At 44.2% G+C, this 18,192-nt stretch overlaps 1 protein-coding gene across 7 annotated transcripts in view; it reads right to left on the minus strand.

The window, feature by feature from the left end:
• AK8 (adenylate kinase 8) overlaps positions 1-18,192 on the minus strand; it is a 187,380-nt gene that overhangs the window by 34,791 nt on the left and 134,397 nt on the right. For 6 of the 7 annotated variants that reach the window (XM_075185309.1, XM_075185307.1, XM_075185306.1 and 3 more), the window contains 5 exons: positions 8,614-8,695; positions 6,282-6,353; positions 5,731-5,931; positions 4,306-4,437; positions 1,479-1,568 (listed from right to left, as the gene is read on the minus strand). In XM_075185309.1, the coding sequence (XP_075041410.1) occupies positions 1,479-1,568; positions 4,306-4,437; positions 5,731-5,931; positions 6,282-6,353; positions 8,614-8,695 (577 nt within the window). The remainder of the gene's footprint in view (positions 1-1,478; positions 1,569-4,305; positions 4,438-5,730; positions 5,932-6,281; positions 6,354-8,613; positions 8,696-18,192) is intronic. The other variant, XM_075185312.1, reaches the window with a different exon arrangement.

The raw sequence follows: 18,192 nt of genomic DNA on the forward strand, positions 1-18,192 counted from the left end.
GGAAATTGAACTCATGACCCCAGCGCTGTGAGGCAGAAGTGCTAACCACTACGGCACCGTGCTGCCCCCACATTTAAAAATACTTGCTTCAATCAATCGGATATAGGGGCCGATTCAATTAAAATTGATCTGCCTCCGAATGGTCGCTAGGTACCCCGCAGCTATGTGACATCGCAAATTTTTTCTGGCACAGGAAAATCAGCGAAGTTGAGGCAGCGCAGTACCCGGATAAGTCTGCAGATTTCACTGAATTACACCGACCCCACAATATTGTAGGTAAAGAATCTAAGTGCGTTTGAGCAATGTTTTCTGTACCATATAAGCTGGTAATTTGCGCAGGAACACATTGCGCACAGTTCCTCTCGACTAATTAAATACCCTATGTGTTTATTCTATGGGTGGGTGATGGCTGAGTACAGATGGATAGATGAATGTGGTGAGTGCAAGTAGGTGACTTTGAAGTCAAAAATAGAACTAAGAGACTTTAGAGATTCCGTCAAGTCCTTTCACATTAACTCATCATAAACCGCTTCATTTTCCAGAGCCAAACGTTTCCCTTCAATCCCCTGTAGCAGGAACTATCGTTACAATACAACCGCCACCTGATGCCAACCTGGAGGTGCCCACAGCAGCCAGTCGCCACAGATCAGGGAGATGTTTTGGAAGGAAATCCGATCACTCTTATTTGATATTAGAAACCCCACAGAAAGACGTAATAATTCCGCTGACAAACCAGTCATAAAAAATGGAGTAAACCCATATTTTTGAGTCCGATCAGCCATCTTCAATTTGGCCACATACGTGCAGGGCCGCATTAAAGGAAGGGAGGCCCCCCGGGCTAAGGGTACTGTGAGGGCCCCCCCCAATGAGGCCCCCCCGTGAGCTTACCTCCTTCCGTTGTTCCACTCCCTGTAGTGCTTCCGCGGTGCGCTGTAATCTCCATACTGAGAAGATTTTGTGAGAGTGAGACTATGACTCAGTCTCACTCTCACGAGATCTCCCCTTGCGCGCCGTGGAAGTACTACAGTGACAGCAGGCAGCTAACAGCATAACATTTGCTGTTAGCTGCCTGCCATTCTCCTTGAACAGGTGACAGTCGGAGCCGGGGGACACCCCCAACCTGACGAATGCTGGCGGGTCCCCCAGCTGCCCGAGGCCCCTGGGCTGTAGCCCCTTTAGCCCTACCGTTAATCTGGCTCTGCATATGTGGGTGACCGAACTAGAGAAATCCGACCATTCAGGGATCAGATTGATACGCCAGATGGAATGTGGGTCTGTCAGGACGTGACGCAGGAATCCGCTCACAGACTGGATTTTTGTCACGACAGGATTTTGATTGGCTCATTCTCTGGCATGTCGATAATGTCAGAGTCTTTCATGCACCTGAATCAGGTCTGATATCTGTGTGTTCAGCTGAAGCTCATAATATATTTAAAACATTTTTTGGTAAATGACAGAGATCAAACCGTGCAACCAACCTTGCTGTGCGTTCTCGATGTATGGCTCAATCAACTGCCCAATCTTTGTTTGGTCGGCGACAGCCTCCTTCAGGACCTGACCGCATGAAACTGTGGATACAAATGCAGGAAAATGTCCGATTCACACAGTAAACTCATTGTTTATATTGGTTTCAATATTTCCTGAGGAGAAAAGTACAACCCTGCTGTAGCCAGGTACGTGAAACCTTATAGTTGGAACTTTCACTTAAACAAATAATAAAATGAATTAGCAGGACAGGAATGTCTCTGCAGCCTAGATGATGATAAACTGTTTCCGTAGTATCACCGGTTCTTATGGGTTATGTGTGTAAGTGACTGGTGTACTGTAAAATAAAGCTGGGTAGTTTCGTAACCATCTCAACAACGACTGAAAGTCCCGATGACCATGCCGATTCCTGTGTACACACCTACACGATTTACCTTCACATCTGTGATCTGCATCTCTTATAACCATCTGCTGGAAGGATCGTGACTCTGCACACTACAGATACTGCCTACGCTGCTGGTCGTGAGAGCATACACAATTCTGCATTTCCCCCGACATCGTTCCATCGTTGATCATGATTTTCAGAGAGTTTAGACTCGCTGTGTTTTGGTATGATAAAATATGATGGTGGGAGACTACACCCTCTTGCAATATCTGACCAAACAGTCGTTTATTATGTGATCTACACGATAATTGCATAGATGTGTGCCCAGCTTAAGACAGATATATCCCTATTATGTTAGTACAGTGATGTCATTGGTTTCTGGAGAACTGATAGGTCACATTTAACGTTCATGAGAATGCAGCCTATCATATCGTTAGAAACCAGTGACATCACTCAGGAATGGAACGCTGAAGATCGCTGCTTGGAGTTGGCTTCTGGACGGGTTGAGTGAGAGGTTGCTCCTCTCATTTTTTTATTACTATTGTAGTGAAGGGATTTCAGCACCGTTAATTAACCTTTGGTTGCAAAAGAGATTTTTATTACAATCTCTGGATTTAGGGAGAACATTGTTCTTTAAAGAGCACAGTTTAGGACCAGCATCCTCATTTATTTGGCAGTGTTTCTGAGAATACAGCTAGGAGCCAGTGACATCGCTGAGACGCCTACAGACACTATGGGGTATATTTAACACTGGGGCTCAGTGGGCGGCATACCGCAGCTATACGCAATGTACTGCCGCTTGAATTTATGAAGCAAGGGCTCATTGGCGAGCCCTGGACAACCCCCACATCTAAACTAACTAAAACCTCCTTCACCGGTAGCCTAACAGATCTGACCCCAGTGCCTACTGCGCATGCGCGGCTAAGGTCACGCATGTGCACCGTGATGGGATCCGGCGGTGGACGAAAAGACTTCTCCAGCAGTGATGGAGTCCATGTACCAGTCTCTGTTTTCTCCAGCTTAGTAAATAGACCCCTATGTGCTTCAGTGATCTCCCTAGTGAACTGATAAACTGTGTTCTTGTGAATATCGGTTACGCCCACTAAAAACCCACATAGCAGACGCTCTTCTGTGACATCACGCACCCACTGTTGGTGAACTGCTCCAGGTCTCGCGGGGAAGGCCATGGACTTGGGAGGCAAACCCTTGACGCCTGGCGCCGTGCCAATCTATGAACTGTTCAATGAGATTAGATGGGCACACAAGTGCACCGAAATTGAATTTTTGGGGACTAGATTATTTAAACAAGATAAAGACAGGGAAAAGGTGCATTTACATGGCTACTGCCTGGGTTGTATGAGGGGGTACACCTCTCACACCTCACAGTGACTGACACTCCTGACAATGTGAACTTTCACCAATGTGATTAAAACCTTTAAACATACAAAAGCGTAAACACGTAATAAAGACGGCCTCAATGTCTGCTCACTCTCATTATTATAAGGTTACACCGTGCGGTATAAAGTAGGTTGGCGATGACGTGACGTTTCGCTCATTCTACCTAACGCCTTTTCAGGTGACCCGTAATCCTGTAAATCTAAATGCAAATTTTCTAAGGACATTTACGAGAATCGGAAAGTGAGCGAGCACCATGAAAAGAACTAGAAGGACCAGCAGGCGCCCTGCACGTACACTTCTACAGGTTTCATGGTTTGTGAATTATCCTGACTGTCAGATTTGGTTCATTCACTACGTAACCCAGGGCCCACTGAGCTCTAAGGGGCTAGGATTACCCGAACTGCGTTAATGTGTATTATTTCCACAATCAGATTGAGGAAGGGGATCCGAACCATTATCTTGCCTGGGGCTTCATGGGATCTTAATCAGGCTTTGCTTACTTTATTTATGAATAATATTATACACAGTAGACAGTCACACTTAGGCTGGGTACACACTACAGGGTTTTCAGACGATTATCGTCCCAATCACACGATAAACGATTGTAGGGCCCAATATCACATTAGTGTGTACGCTCCAACGATGAACGATGGTCGTTCCAGAGCACATCGTATTATTTCATTTGATTTTTAAACCAGACTAAAAATCTCGTTCAACGATTGAACAATGTCGCCCCAATTCTGCATTGTGTCTCCACTCAGGACCGGCAGTGTCCATAGATCTCTATGGAGTGAGCAGTCACCATCTTTTCAGCTGATGGTTATGACAGATGAAGAGCACAGATCTGAAGGTAAATCTTGTAAAATGTGCGTAGTGTGTACACAGGAATCGGCTGCTGATCGGGACTTTTTTTTTTTTATCTCAGCCGCTGGTAAAATCGCTAACGATTATGCATCAGGATAAATTTTCTGTAATGTTTCCCCATCCTACAGAATATATGGAGGACTAACTGCCATAAGAGACACTCTCAGACTTACTATTGACAAGGTCATATCTCTTGGCCAGTAATGCAGCCTGCAGGCTCCTTCCGCTGCCGGGCGGCCCACACAGAAGAATCCGAGGCGTATAAGGGGCCAGAGACCGCGGCTTGCTTAAAACAAATGTAAGAACTGCGGGAGAGAAAACAACTCAGTATATAGTATACAAACAGCATAATAAAATATTCTCCAAACAGAAAATATGTGTCCAAACTGGACGATATCGGTAGCAACAGCTATGCAGAGATAATGAAACCAAAGTCTTCTCCAAATTGTATTGGTGGGGTTTTTGGAGTTTATTTGCATAGATAACATAATCCATCACCAAGGGGTAAATTTATCAAGCTGCGGGTTTTAAAAAGTGAAGATGTTGCCTATAGCAACCAATCAGATTCTAGCTGTCATTTATTTAGTACATTCGACAAAATAACAGCTAGAATCTGATTGGTTGCTATAGGCAACATCTCCACTTTTTCAAACCCGCAGCTTGATAAATTTACCCTAGAGCTGAAATTCAGAGGGAAGTGATGGGACCAGCAGAAGATGGTTACTATTTAGGTCAATACAAAGTTGTGATAAGTATTTCAGCTTGTTGTGTTTAATTCTGCTACAAATGTGTGATGTAGCAAAAATTGTTCATTTATCTTGAGCAATGCAACTAGGGGGACTTGAACGAAACCCCCTCATAGTCAACTATGGACTCGTTTATCTTAATATCCTCCGATCGGATAAAGGCAGAAAGCTCAGCTTACAAATGCTGCTAATTTTCTGCAAATAACTGTAAGTTAATTAGGAGTAATAATCCCCTAGATGATTTGCTTGACTAATAAACTTGCATAAAGAAGGAATTTGAAGCCTGATGTGCCTAGTGAGGATTTGCTGGAATGTGCCCTCTGTTTATTCCTTCTCCTTTCCCCTCCTTAATTTATTTCTCTACATTATTAATTCATCATAATTAATATTCAAGCACCCATGTTTTTATTTATTGATTTCTGCATGAATTCTTTATGAAAGCTGATATCAACTTTTAGATGTAATTAAGCAATTTGAAAACTAATTAATTTGCCGTGTGAAGATAGGGACAAAGCCGCCATTTCTATTCATGTTTGTAGCTGGAAGGGCAAAGTGTTGTGTCTGACACACGTTTGTGGCAAGAGGTCAAAATATAACCCACTGCTCAATTAAAAGCGCAAAAGTAGAAGCCGCACAGTGATGAGGACAGAGAAGGACCACTGGCGGCCCTCTGAGCCTTCACCTGTGGCCCCCAGTTCCTTCCTGAATTATTGACAGATTTGTTTGTAGTACATATTAATAACACACTGACATGTTGTGAGATTAGAAGAAACTACTGTGCAGTGAGGCGGAAATTGTATTATTAGAAGAAAAATCCCATATGCTCCATTTTCCCTAAAATCCCATTCTTGCCTTGTGAGAGGACGTCCATGCACGGTTGGTCTGCATTGATCTGCCTCAATATATTAGAGAAAATCTGAAGAATTCCGGGGATATTTCTGTGATACCGAAGAAGATTTTGTCCGGTTTCCTCCTCTGTGATCCCCTCTGGTTCCACCAAGTTCCTCTGCACTGCAGGATCATCAGGCCAATCAAAGGATGTGTGGTACACCTCTGCAAGACACACACATGTGCACTAAGAAATCTTCCCTATACAGAGAATTATCTCTTTATATTACAGTAACTCATTCAGCCAAGAGCCTAGTCACAGTCCTTGGTCATTAATTATCCAATGACAGTCTTTATACCATATAAGGCTGACATATAGTCAGATAAGTAGAATGCTGCAATATATGTATGTATCTAATATGTAAAATAAAAATAATAACTGTACAGGAAAGACATAGGGGACCAGTGGTTGTTAAACTACATCCCCCAATGATGGTCAGCCAGGCACCAGTTAATGTAAATGGACGAATATACATAAAACATGTACAATTAGTACAAAACAAGGTCTCTGCTACCTCCAGTTGTGGGGTCCGTCCTTTTTCCCATATTTCTTTCAATCAAGACAATATCCGGGGCCTCCAGCACCACTACAAGCAACGAAAGAGCAAGAGATAAGACACAGGAATATGAGATATCCCTACTGAACAAATTGCATCATAATTAAAGGGAAAACAATAATATTATATTTTTATAAATAGTATATTATTATTATTGTTTATTTGTAAGGCACCACAAGGTTTCCGCAGCGCCGTACATGGTACAAACAGTAGACTATACAGGGTAAGACAGTACAGAACAATAAACACAAAGTACCAGTACTTCAGAAACTCCAGGCAGGCAGATACAGTAGAGACGGAGTGGAAGAACAGGTATGGAGACAGGAGGGAAGATGGACCCTGCTCATATGAGCTTACATCCTAAGGGATATTAGTACAATAATAATCATTAGCATCATCATCATCATCTATTGTACTATTTCAGACTTGGCCAACCTGTGTCTGTCCAGGTGTGGTGAAACTACAGCCCCCAGCATGCTTTTCCTGCTGACAGCCTGCCAATAGCTGGCAGGGAATGCTGGGAGTTGTAGTTTCGCCATACCTGGAGAGACACAGGTTGGCCAGGCCTGCTCCACTTGCTAGCTGGAGATTCAAAACACAAAGTAGAAAAACAAGTCTCTATATTAGTGATGCACTAAGTGGGTTGCACTAAAATAATATATAATGATATTATATTAAATAGATATATTTAACACGATAATAGTGCAATCCATGTAGTGCTTCACTAACACAGAGACTTTTCTGCTTCTTTGTGTTGTGAATCATAAACTTAATTTTCTAGTGATGGAACCTCCCCAAATAAATCTAATGTGATAAACTTTTACTTCCAAGGACAGAACGAAGAAGAGAACATGGCAGGATATTAGTGATTGGAGATACTGGTGCTGTCATATTTGTCCTTCCTTTGTTAGGCTGGGTACACACTACAGGGTTTTCAGCTGATTATCGGGCCAATCACACAATAATCGACCGTTTGGCCCAATATCACACTACAACGATGACCAATTATCGTTCCAAAGCTCATCATAACATTTATTTTTAAGCTGAACTGAAAATCTCGTTCAACGATGGGACGATGTTGTTCCAATCCTGCAGTGTGTCTGCACTCAGGACCGGCAGTGTCCATAGATCTCTATGGAGTTTACAGAGTCACCATCTTTTCAGCAGATGGTTATGACAGATGAGGAGCACAGATCTGACGGTAAATCGTGTACAATGTGTACACAGGAATCAGCTGATCTGGACTTTTTTTTTATCCAGTTGTTGGCAAAATTGTTAACTATATCGCATTCTGTAGTGTGTACCCAACCTAGGCGTTAGATGTCATCCAACACATATCAGTTCAATTTGAAATGATAACAGTCTGATCTTTTCCATCCATATTCACTACAATAGAGCATTCAGCCAGGACTAGTGATACTCTACGATGTTGTAACAATGTTCTCTGCAAAACTAAAAAACCCTGAGTGCTATAGAGTAGATATGTGAGTGACAAAGTGTCACATTTATACATTCATATCCACAGGAGAGCTACTGAAAATACGTTGTCTCCTGTAATCCTCATTAAGAGGCTCTGGTGGATTCCTACACGTAGAGGGCCTGATCCACGTCCGAACACAACCTGTTAGTACGTTTCCTTTTTGAAAAAGAGCACCGATTTGTGCATAGTTCCGACCCCATTCAAATCCAATCGGATCTCTAGATAGGTCTCCATTGGAATCTGGGTATAAGTAGGCTCTGCCTAAACTGCATGTAGACACACAGAACAGACTGCAGTACACGCACATGTATGTACAATACAAGATCACATCAGAACGCATAAAACTTTTATTTGATCATAAAATAAAATAGCAACTGTTATCTATATAATCATTTATATATTGATTTTCAAATATATTGATTTTTTTCTCCTTTTCTTTACATTAATTACATAAACTGTCGGGGACACCCTTACAGCACGCGGCCTACATTACTCCACCCCTTCCTTTCCCCGTTCCGCCTCTCAAGTCTTAGATAGCGGTCATTAGTGTTCAGACATAAATTGCATGCAACAGCGCTCATTGGCGTTAGGTGCGTTTCTGGCCACGTGCAGAGCTACATCATGTATGATACGTTACGCGACCAGACTTACGTCTGAACATGATTCAGGCCCAGAATGTCTTTTTCGGATAATATATACTTTTATTTATTCCACCATGCAGTAATTGCTATATATGTGACACTTAATTCTTCCTCTGTCAAAGGATCATCGTGTAGTCTTTCTGGTTTCTCATACAGTACAATAACTTACCAACATGATCAGGAGATGATCCATTCATCTGCAATAATAATCCCTGTTCTCTGGTCCGGGGAAATCCTTCAAGGACCCAGCCCTAAAAAACAAGTAACCAATGGACGATCTGGGAACATAAAACTACTTTTAAACAAATCTAAATACAATTTTTACTGACATTTACACAATATACAAAAATAATTTGAGGCCTGACTTCTCTACTGCTGCTGGAGGACCCTGCTCCTTCCACTATATAACTCTCAGTCTGTGGCCTCCTGTTTACCTCCATTCCCGTCCTCACATCATGACCCTGCTCAACTTGTTCTATCCCCGCCTATCTCAAATCTGGGGCACATAGAAAAGCCGGAGATGAAGATTTATAATAAAAAGTTGCTCAGGCCATGGCCACACAAACAACAGCTTGAGTCTAGTAGGAAGCAGGCAAACAACACAGGCATTGTTTCCTAGCGCTGTATGCAGCATCGGAGTGTATTTGTATATTACAAACCTCTGTGAGTGTCTGTGCACCCAATAATTATTTCTCTCTAAAACACACTAATTAAATCTTTGGATAATCATTATTTCTGTCATGTACTGGATGTCCCCTGATCTACCCCCCCTCCCTCCTCCAGTGCTACTAGTGTAATTAAGCTGGGGAAGTTGATTGGCAAACACAGTATTAAGGGGCCTAGTTATCAAAGGTTTCCCCCCTGTAAAATCAGTTTTTGGGGATTAAACACTAAATTGCTATTTATGATAGTAGCATTGCAGCAGATATCATAGATATCTGCTGCTTTTCATCTCCTATCGTTTTACTGAGCACTCCCCATAACAGTGTATGGGGAGTGCTCAGTAACGCTACTTAACAATAAATGATATTAACTTTTCATTCATTATTATTATTATTATTAATATTTATTTATAAGGCGCTACAAGGCATCCGCAGCGCCGTACAGAGACAAACAAAATCACAATACAATGGGAGACAGCACAGTACAGTAAACACAGCAACTCAGTACGCTCAATGCACAGCTAGAGAGGGCGGGGAAGGGGGAGGGAGGATCCGAAAATGACGGGGCCCAAGAAGGGGGGCGTGGAAGACAGGGAGACCCCCAGGGGGGAGGAGGGAGCGAAAGTGGATGTGGGGTGGAGGACCTTTGAGGAGGAGGGCTAAGTAGCTGGAGAGCAGAGTTAGAAGTGGTGGAAACAGGAGGAGAGATGGCCCTGCTCAGAGGAGCGTACAATCTAAGGGGAGGGGTGGACAGACAGAGAGATGCAGGGGAGAGAGGGAGAGTAGGGGGACAGAGGCAGAAGATAGGGTAGGAAGTTAAGTGGGACACAGAAAGGCTTTAAGAAAAAGGTGGGTTTTTAGGGCCCGTTTGAAGCTGGATAGATTAGGGGAAGTTCTGATGGAGGGAGGGAGCTTGTTCCAGTGGAGGGGGGCAGCGCAGGCGAAGTCTTGGATACGCGCGTGGGAGGAGGTTATAAGGGGGGAAGAGAGGCGACGGTCAGAGGCAGAACGGAGAGGGCGGGATGGAGCATGAATAGAGAGGAGGGTGGAGATGTAGGGCGCAGTGGAGTTGGCGAGGGCCTTGTAGGTGAGTGTGAGGAGCTTAAAGAGGATTCTGAAGGGGAATGGGAGCCAGTGAAGGGCTAGGTAGAGGGGGGAGACAAAAGAGGAGCGGCGAGAGAGGAAAATAAGCCTAGCTGCAGCGTTAAGGACAGATCGAAGGGGATCGAGATGAGAGTGGGGGAGGCCAGTGAGGAGGAGGTTGCAGTAGTCCAGGCGGGAGATGATCAGAGAGTGGATAAGGCATTTGGTGGCATCTTGGGAGAGGAAGGGCCGGATGCGAGCGATGTTGCGCAGCTGGAAGCGGCAGGATTTAGCAAGAGAGAGGATGTGGGGGCCAAAGGAGAGAGAGGAGTCGAGGATGATGACACCAAGGCAGCGAAGTTGGGGGACAGGGGAGATAGAGGTGTTATGTTATCAGCTGAAGCTGGTGTACATTATCATTAATGAAAAGTTTCAGTGCTGTCAGCTCTGCTCCGAAGAGCAGAGCTGGACAGCGCATGTGTGGAGGGATCAGATGATCCCTCCCTGTCACTCACCGCTCACTCTCTGCAACTATAATTGCCAAGAGAGAGAGCAGAGATGTCTGTGCGCATGCCCGAGGGTTTCACTCGGCGCATGGGCACTGGTGTAAGAAGAGGAGCCCCGTTCATCGCTTGCTGCTTCGGGAACGAAGATGGAGTGGTAAGTATGATTTACACTTCACAGGGACAGCAGTTTTTCGGAACTGCTATTCCTGTGTTGCTTTTTTAATAAATATGAGAAATAGTTCAATCCTTATCAATGCGATAAGGATTGAAAACTATTTTTCATATTTTGCAAGTGTTGATAAATGTGCCCATAAGTCACTTATACAGCTCTCAGGGGCATTGACTTGGCACCAATATTGCAATGTGTGGCTCTAAAACAACCACGATGATACCAGTCGTGATCTTATACATGTGTTGCCACTTTTAAGGCAGTACACTGAGAAACGGGAGGTAACCTGCAGACGCTCACTGTAACCTGCAGACGCTCACTGTATCCTGCAGACGCTCACTGTATCCTGCAGACGCTCACTGTAACCTGCAGACGCTCACTGTAACCTGCAGACGCTCACTGTATCCTGCAGACGCTCACTGTAACCTGCAGACGCTCACTGTATCTGAAACTTAATATTTCTGACAGCTGTGGCATGAAAAAAACATTACCATTTTGTTGATGCCTAGCAAATTTAGATTACAAGGTCCAATGGGGCAAGGACTGACGTCAATGAGTACATATCTTCTGTATATGGGCTGCACAGTGGCTTAGGGTTAGCACTTCTGCCTCTTAGCACTGGGGTCATGAGTTCAATTCCCGACCATGGCCTTATCTGTGTGGAGTTTGTATGTTCTCCCCGAGACTGCTGGGGTTTCCTCCGGGTGCTCCGGTTTCCTCCCACACTCCAAAAACATACTAGTAGGTTAATTGGCTGCAATCAAAATTGACCCTAGTCTCTCTCGGTCTGTGTGTGTGTGTTAGGGAATTTAGACTGTAAACTCCAATGGGACAGGGACTGATGGGAGTGAGTTCTCTGTACAGCGCTGCGGAATCAGTGGCGCTATATAAATAAATGATGATGATGATGATGAAATGGTGATGATGATATAGCACTATGTAATATGATCTGTGCTAAATAAACAATAATAATATTGTAGCAAAAAATATTTCCATTTCTCATTGAAATGAACAGGTATTTATGGAGTAGGTTGGAGTTAAACTTTACAATAAAACAACCGGATTTACCAGAGCCACAAGAAGTGGCTTTATAACAGTTATAGTAGAAGAACGCTGCAATTTGCTGTAAGCAGACATAACCTAGCGGACCCAGTCTTTGTGCATATTAAACGCTGCGTACGGCTGCCAGTGATTTTTTGTGTTTTTGTATATTGCAGATATTTCGATATTTCCTGGGGTCTTGGAAACTCAGAGATACACAAGGACATAAATAAAGAGAGAATCAATCAATCCTTTAATTAGAATATATTACCCGGCGTCTTGACACATCACACTGAAATGTCTTTTTTCCACCGCCGAGCTTTGCGCTTTGTTCAGAACAGGTTAATTGATATTCTGATGTTCCTTACTTCTCCGGCTGGCGCTGGCTCCATACCCCCGGTGGTTTGCTTCTGTTTGATCCCACATCGAAAAACCGTATGCTGGGGGCACCCTCAGCACAGCTCCAAGCTGGAGGTCTTAGCAGCTGTACAGAGCCCGCTATCACAAGGGGACGCCGCGCCAGCAGATGTCACAGATAAAATGAAATCTGGGCTTATAAATATATATATGTGGACAGTCGTAGGGTTAGAGGAGGCTGGGGAACCGCACGGAAACAAGAACACACATGCCACACCGAGACCTGACTTACAAACAGACTTCCTTATGTACTCCGAGACCTCAACAGTAGTAATGAGGATTATGCTGCAGTATGCGCAGACCTTACATGTTTCCATGTTGTACAGCTAGTGTCGGACACAGAGGCATCTCTCATACAGAGACAGGGACATAATACATTAGTATATTTATTAATGAGCAGGATTAGTGTGAGTGTGTATAAATAAATAAATATATATATATATATATATATATATATATATATATATATATATATATATATATATATATATAGTATACAGTGAATTAGTGCATTATTAATGCTACTGCTGTGTTAGTATTTACTGATTGTCAGCGACTGCAATATTTACTGACACTTGACAACCCTGACCGTACCAGTATTTTCATTCATAACATCAATAGTATAAAATAACTCAGATCTGGGGGTAAATGTATCAAGCTGTGAGTTTCCGGCGGGTTTGAAAAGTGGAGATGTTGCCCATAGCAACCATTCAGATTCTAACTGTCACTTTGTGGAATGTCCTAAATAAATGATAGCTAGAATCTGATTGGTTGCTATTGATAAAACATCTCTGGTGGTGTAAGACACTCTTTGGGACACATAAGGCTACATGACATAAAGCCATGTGCACACAGCGGCATCTTTCAAAGCTTTCCCCTCCATTCTGTTTATTGACAGGAGAAATGAGAAGACACAGATATTCCCATAGGAAGGGAGAGACGCAGGAACAGTGTAGGAGGGTGAATAAGGGAGATGGGAGAGATAGGATAAAGCTTATGTTATAGCATGGTGGAAAGATCAATGATTTGTTGCAACCAGTGGAGGAACTACCACTGGTGCGGAAGGTGGCGTGCACCAGGGCCCATGGAGATAATGGGGCCGGCTGCATGGCAGATGCAGCGGGTCGGGAGCCCCCAGTTCCCTCCTCCCTGCACTGTGGCCCACAGTTTGCTAGTTCCGCCAATCACCGTTCAGCATTTTGCAGTTCAGTGTACTCACATGATAATATCAATATTATGATGAACCCAAAACAATCTAATATAATTTAGCTGGGAAATGGGGCAGGTGGGATTCACAGGAACCAATGTTTACTGGGGACCTGTTCTAGGAGGCTCTCATCAGAGGTTCCACAAGATTAACAAATTCCCATCGTTATCATCAGCGTGCCTCTGGTTCTTGTTAATCGTGATCGTTAATTTGCTTAAGTAGGAAACAAGATCAAAGTCTTCCGTTGTGCAGCCATACGGTTTTATCCACCATTGTTATAAGCAGCAATACTAAGAGGGATTTGCGATCACCAAAAATGTAGACCTGAAAAACTGGCTGATCTCTAAAGTGGAATATTTACAATAACTGCCGGATCTTCTTCCAAATGTGTTAGACATGAGGTTACATTCTCTAGGTATATAGAGTTCTAGAATTCTGGAAATTAAATTCCTGAGGGTATGTGAGCATGATGGTTCTATATAGAGATGCTTGAGCTCGGTTTTCGGAAAACCGAGCCCACCCGAACTTAGGGGATCCGAGTAGGCTTGCGAGCAGGCTCGTTACTTTCGCACGTCCTAGGATCTCAAACGGGGCAAAATGTTATTGTTGCATTGTCGTATTTCACAGGTTTTGGATTCCATAAGTACCTCCCTCCCCAGGAGATCCAGCGCTATTGCTCATACATAAACAGGGGTAGCAGTGTTCTTGTCACTCTCCAGTGACATTGCTCAGTGACATTGCTCACACAGAAACAGGGGTAGCAGTGTTCTTGTCACTCTCCAGTCTCCAGTGACATTGCTCAGTGACATTGCTCACACAGAAACAGGGGTAGCAGTGTTCTTGTCACTCTCCACTCTCCAGTGACATTGCTCAGTGACATTGCTCACACAGAAACAGGGGTAGCAGTGTTCTTGTCACTCTCCAGTCTCCAGTGACATTGCTCACACAGAAACAGGGGTAGCAGTGTTCTTGTCACTCTCCAGTCTCCAGTGACATTGCTAACACAGAAACAGGGGTAGCAGTGTTCTTGTCACTCTCCACTCTCCAGTGACATTGCTAACACAGAAACAGGGGTAGCAGTGTTCTTGTCACTCTCCACTCTCCAGTGACATTGCTAACACAGAAACAGGGGTAGCAGTGTTCTTGTCACTCTCCACTCTCCAGTGACATTGCTCAGTGACATTGCTCACACAGAAACAGGGGTAGCAGTGTTCTTGTCACTCTCCAGTCTCCAGTGACATTGCTCACCCAGAAACAGGGGTAGCAGTGTTCTTGTCACTCTCCAGTCTCCAGTGACATTGCTAACACAGAAACAGGGGTAGCAGTGTTCTTGTCACTCTCCATTCTCCAGTGACATTGCTAACACAGAAACAGGGGTAGCAGTGTTCTTGTCACTCTCCATTCTCCAGTGACATTGCTAACACAGAAACAGGGGTAGCAGTGTTCTTGTCACTCTTCAGTCTCCAGTGACATTGCTAACACAGAAACAGGGGTAGCAGTGTTCTTGTCACTCTCCACTCTCCAGTGACATTGCTCAGTGACATTGCTCACACAGAAACAGGGGTAGCAGTGTTCTTGTCACTCTCCACTCTCCAGTGACATTGCTCAGTGAAATTGCTCACCCAGAAACAGGGGTAGCAGTGTTCTTGTCACTCTCCACTCTCCAGTGACATTGCTCACACAGAAACAGGGGTAGCAGTGTTCTTGTCACTCTCCAGTCTCCAGTGACATTGCTCACCCAGAAACAGGTGTAGCAGTGTTCTTGTCACTCTCCATTCTCCAGTGACATTGCTCAGTGACATTGCTCACACAGAAACATATGTCACGCTCCGGCAAGTGGGCACTTCACACTTCTGCCAATGGTGTACACAGCAATGCAGGTTTTTTCTGTAGGAGGGTAGCCTAGCGCTTTTCTCCTGCTACACACGCCCCAATGATGCACAGCCACGCCCCCAATTGTATGACCACTCACAGCGGCGGCGCATTTTTTTTTGCTGTGCTCAACTATAAGGGGGGCCCCATGAAGTTGTTGTTCCGGGACCCTGCATTCCTCTTGGCAGACCTGCCCACAGCCATTCTCCTAGTTTGAGGAGCTATGGAAGACACCCCTATCCTCCACCTGCCAAAGTTAGAAACCCTGGGAGTGGGGGGCACTGCTTCGGAGTGACACTTTAGTTGGCCAGATCCGTATGACGACGTCCACCCCCCTTTGGGATAAAGCAGTTGACCGTACAGAAAGAATAAGAACAAATGCTGGGAATTACATGCTTGGTACAGAACAAGAGAAGTGCCACTGTGAATTTGACAATATTTAGTAGTAACCATTTCCAAGGACAGTTGTCTAGAAACCAGACATGTGCCGAAAAACCGGGGATAGTTGTAAAACCTAAAAACGCATCTCAGGGATCTTGAAGTATAACACTCAGCTACATGCGGTACAAACTGCAGAGGGAGGGAATGATAAATCAACACCAGTCTCAGCAGTATTTTAATGGTTAAGATACCATATAAATCGTTTACATCCCGCCTTGACAAGGTAACTGCTGCATTATATCGTACACATAGCACAAAGACGGAAAAAGAGCTGTAATTCACTCCCACCATCCAGCTATACTGAAGGTTGTTTATTCTTTCAAATGAGCAACTGGAAGAGTCAGATTCCTCCCCAGGCCCTCTCTCCAAGTTGTCTCTGGTGGAGAGGGGGGTACGGTGCTCGGGATTCAGTGGGACATTAGCCAGTCCGTACGAGCCCCGGTGGGGAGACAAGTCATCAGCTCTGCCTGCTTAGACCTGGTTTCTAACACAATGCTTGCAATAAGTTGTTCTTGCTGCGCCATAATACCTGGCGGTCTGCGCTCCTGTACGCCTCAGCACATTTAGATGAGATTTAACACTCTGCAGCCAGTCTCGGCAGGCCTGTTGATCAATAAAAAATACTCTCCTCTGAGGCTGCTTTTGACATCTTTAAACCTGGGAGTGTCAAAAAAATGGCAAAGCAATTCTGCCCTTCCACCGTCAGCCATGGGAACGGAGCAATTAATGCCAATGCAACGACACAGTATGGAGAAATAAAACACACAGCTGCCAGCCCCCGGCCAGCATATTATCCCAATATTTTCTCATTTTACAGTCTACAAACAGGAGGGGAGGGGGGGTGTTGGGCGCCCTAACAGCACAAATTGGACAAACTGAAATCCTACCCGAAAAAAAAACTTATTGTGTTTTCCTTTTCTTTACTGTTTGCAGATTTTCTTCCGTGTCGCTTTGCTGTAGGTATAAAGATATCCGAGTCTGCTTGGAAATCCCAATGACAGTTTAAAGGTGCTGGGTGTGACTGAGAATTCTCAATAACATGAATGGTTCGGGGAGAAAAGGCTGTCAAGCAAAATAGCTAAAAGATAGATGGGATATTATGGGATGTTATCGAGCATGATTGACAGTTAAACTGTTTGACGCCTACTCACCTTGTAGGAAATTTACCGAAATTGGTTCTTGAGAAAATACAACTTTATAAAAAATATATATATATATTGGCTGTGAGCTTCACACGCAGCTGTATATATATGTGTTTCTCCCTTATCCATCTCAAACAGGAAAAACCACACCCCACATATTTTAGAGAGGGTAGAGGGGGGCTGATAGAGCCAAATATTTTGGGTAATGCTTGCCTGTATAGCCCAATTATAATCACAGGGAGACTGCAAGCCAATCACGGAGGCTTAAGCATTTCAACTGCAAAGAGGAAATTTAAAGGAGAACTCCGGCTAAATTCATTTTCTTATAAAAAGGTTCCCTGTTTCATCAACAAGAATAACTGCGCTGTTGCACATCCATAGTCCTCACCCTTTGGCTGTTCCACTCTCTGTATTCTCCATCCCAAGCACGGGATTGTATTGAATATAAGCGGCTCTGTAGTCTGGGTGTCAGGGAAAGATATAGCTTATGTGCGGTCATATAAGACACAAACAGTAAGGATCAATAAGGAATGTGCAGAAATGCGCTCTGCAGTCCATGTACCGTTTGTGACATCACGCGTTTTCTTTTGCTTCTATTATTATTCAAAAGCACTTGAATCTGCATATGGTGCAGAACTGAGCCAAGTCTATAAGAAGCAGTATCCTAGGATATAAACTGATGACGGCGATGGTGAGGTAGAACATGCTCTACTCAAAAGTGGAGGAGGCCTTCTTTCTTTTTAAGTACCATGAATGCCAGCTGAATCTGTCTCCTCCATATGCACACAATGCCATTAGCAGTATTGAGACAATTGCTTGCAATACAAATTTTCCCTGGTGACAACTGAATGTGAACCTGCAAGCAATTGATCTAGGAGACAATTCCATGATGAACTAGTACAACTGCTTGTGAGCCGAGAGCCACTGCTGCTTGTACTACTACAGAGGCTCCTTCTGTTGGACCTGGTACGAGGTAGCTAGAAGAGGGTTAGCCAGGGGAGCGAGTGCTTAGGTTTCGGCTGAGGGGGAGGTTGGTGTTGGGCTACAAGGGAGGGGTTAAGGTTAGGGTTAAGATGCTGTGAAGATTAGGAATAGGGCTAGTTTGGCTGCTTCAGCCAAGGCTCTAGGGAGGGTAACATAATTCCCATGGCAGACAAGCAATTGAATTGAGCAATTGTCTTAAAACTGTCACTAGCATTGGTTATAGA

This window comes from Mixophyes fleayi, chromosome 9 (genome assembly GCF_038048845.1).
Source record: "Mixophyes fleayi isolate aMixFle1 chromosome 9, aMixFle1.hap1, whole genome shotgun sequence".
NCBI lineage: Eukaryota > Metazoa > Chordata > Amphibia > Anura > Limnodynastidae > Mixophyes > Mixophyes fleayi.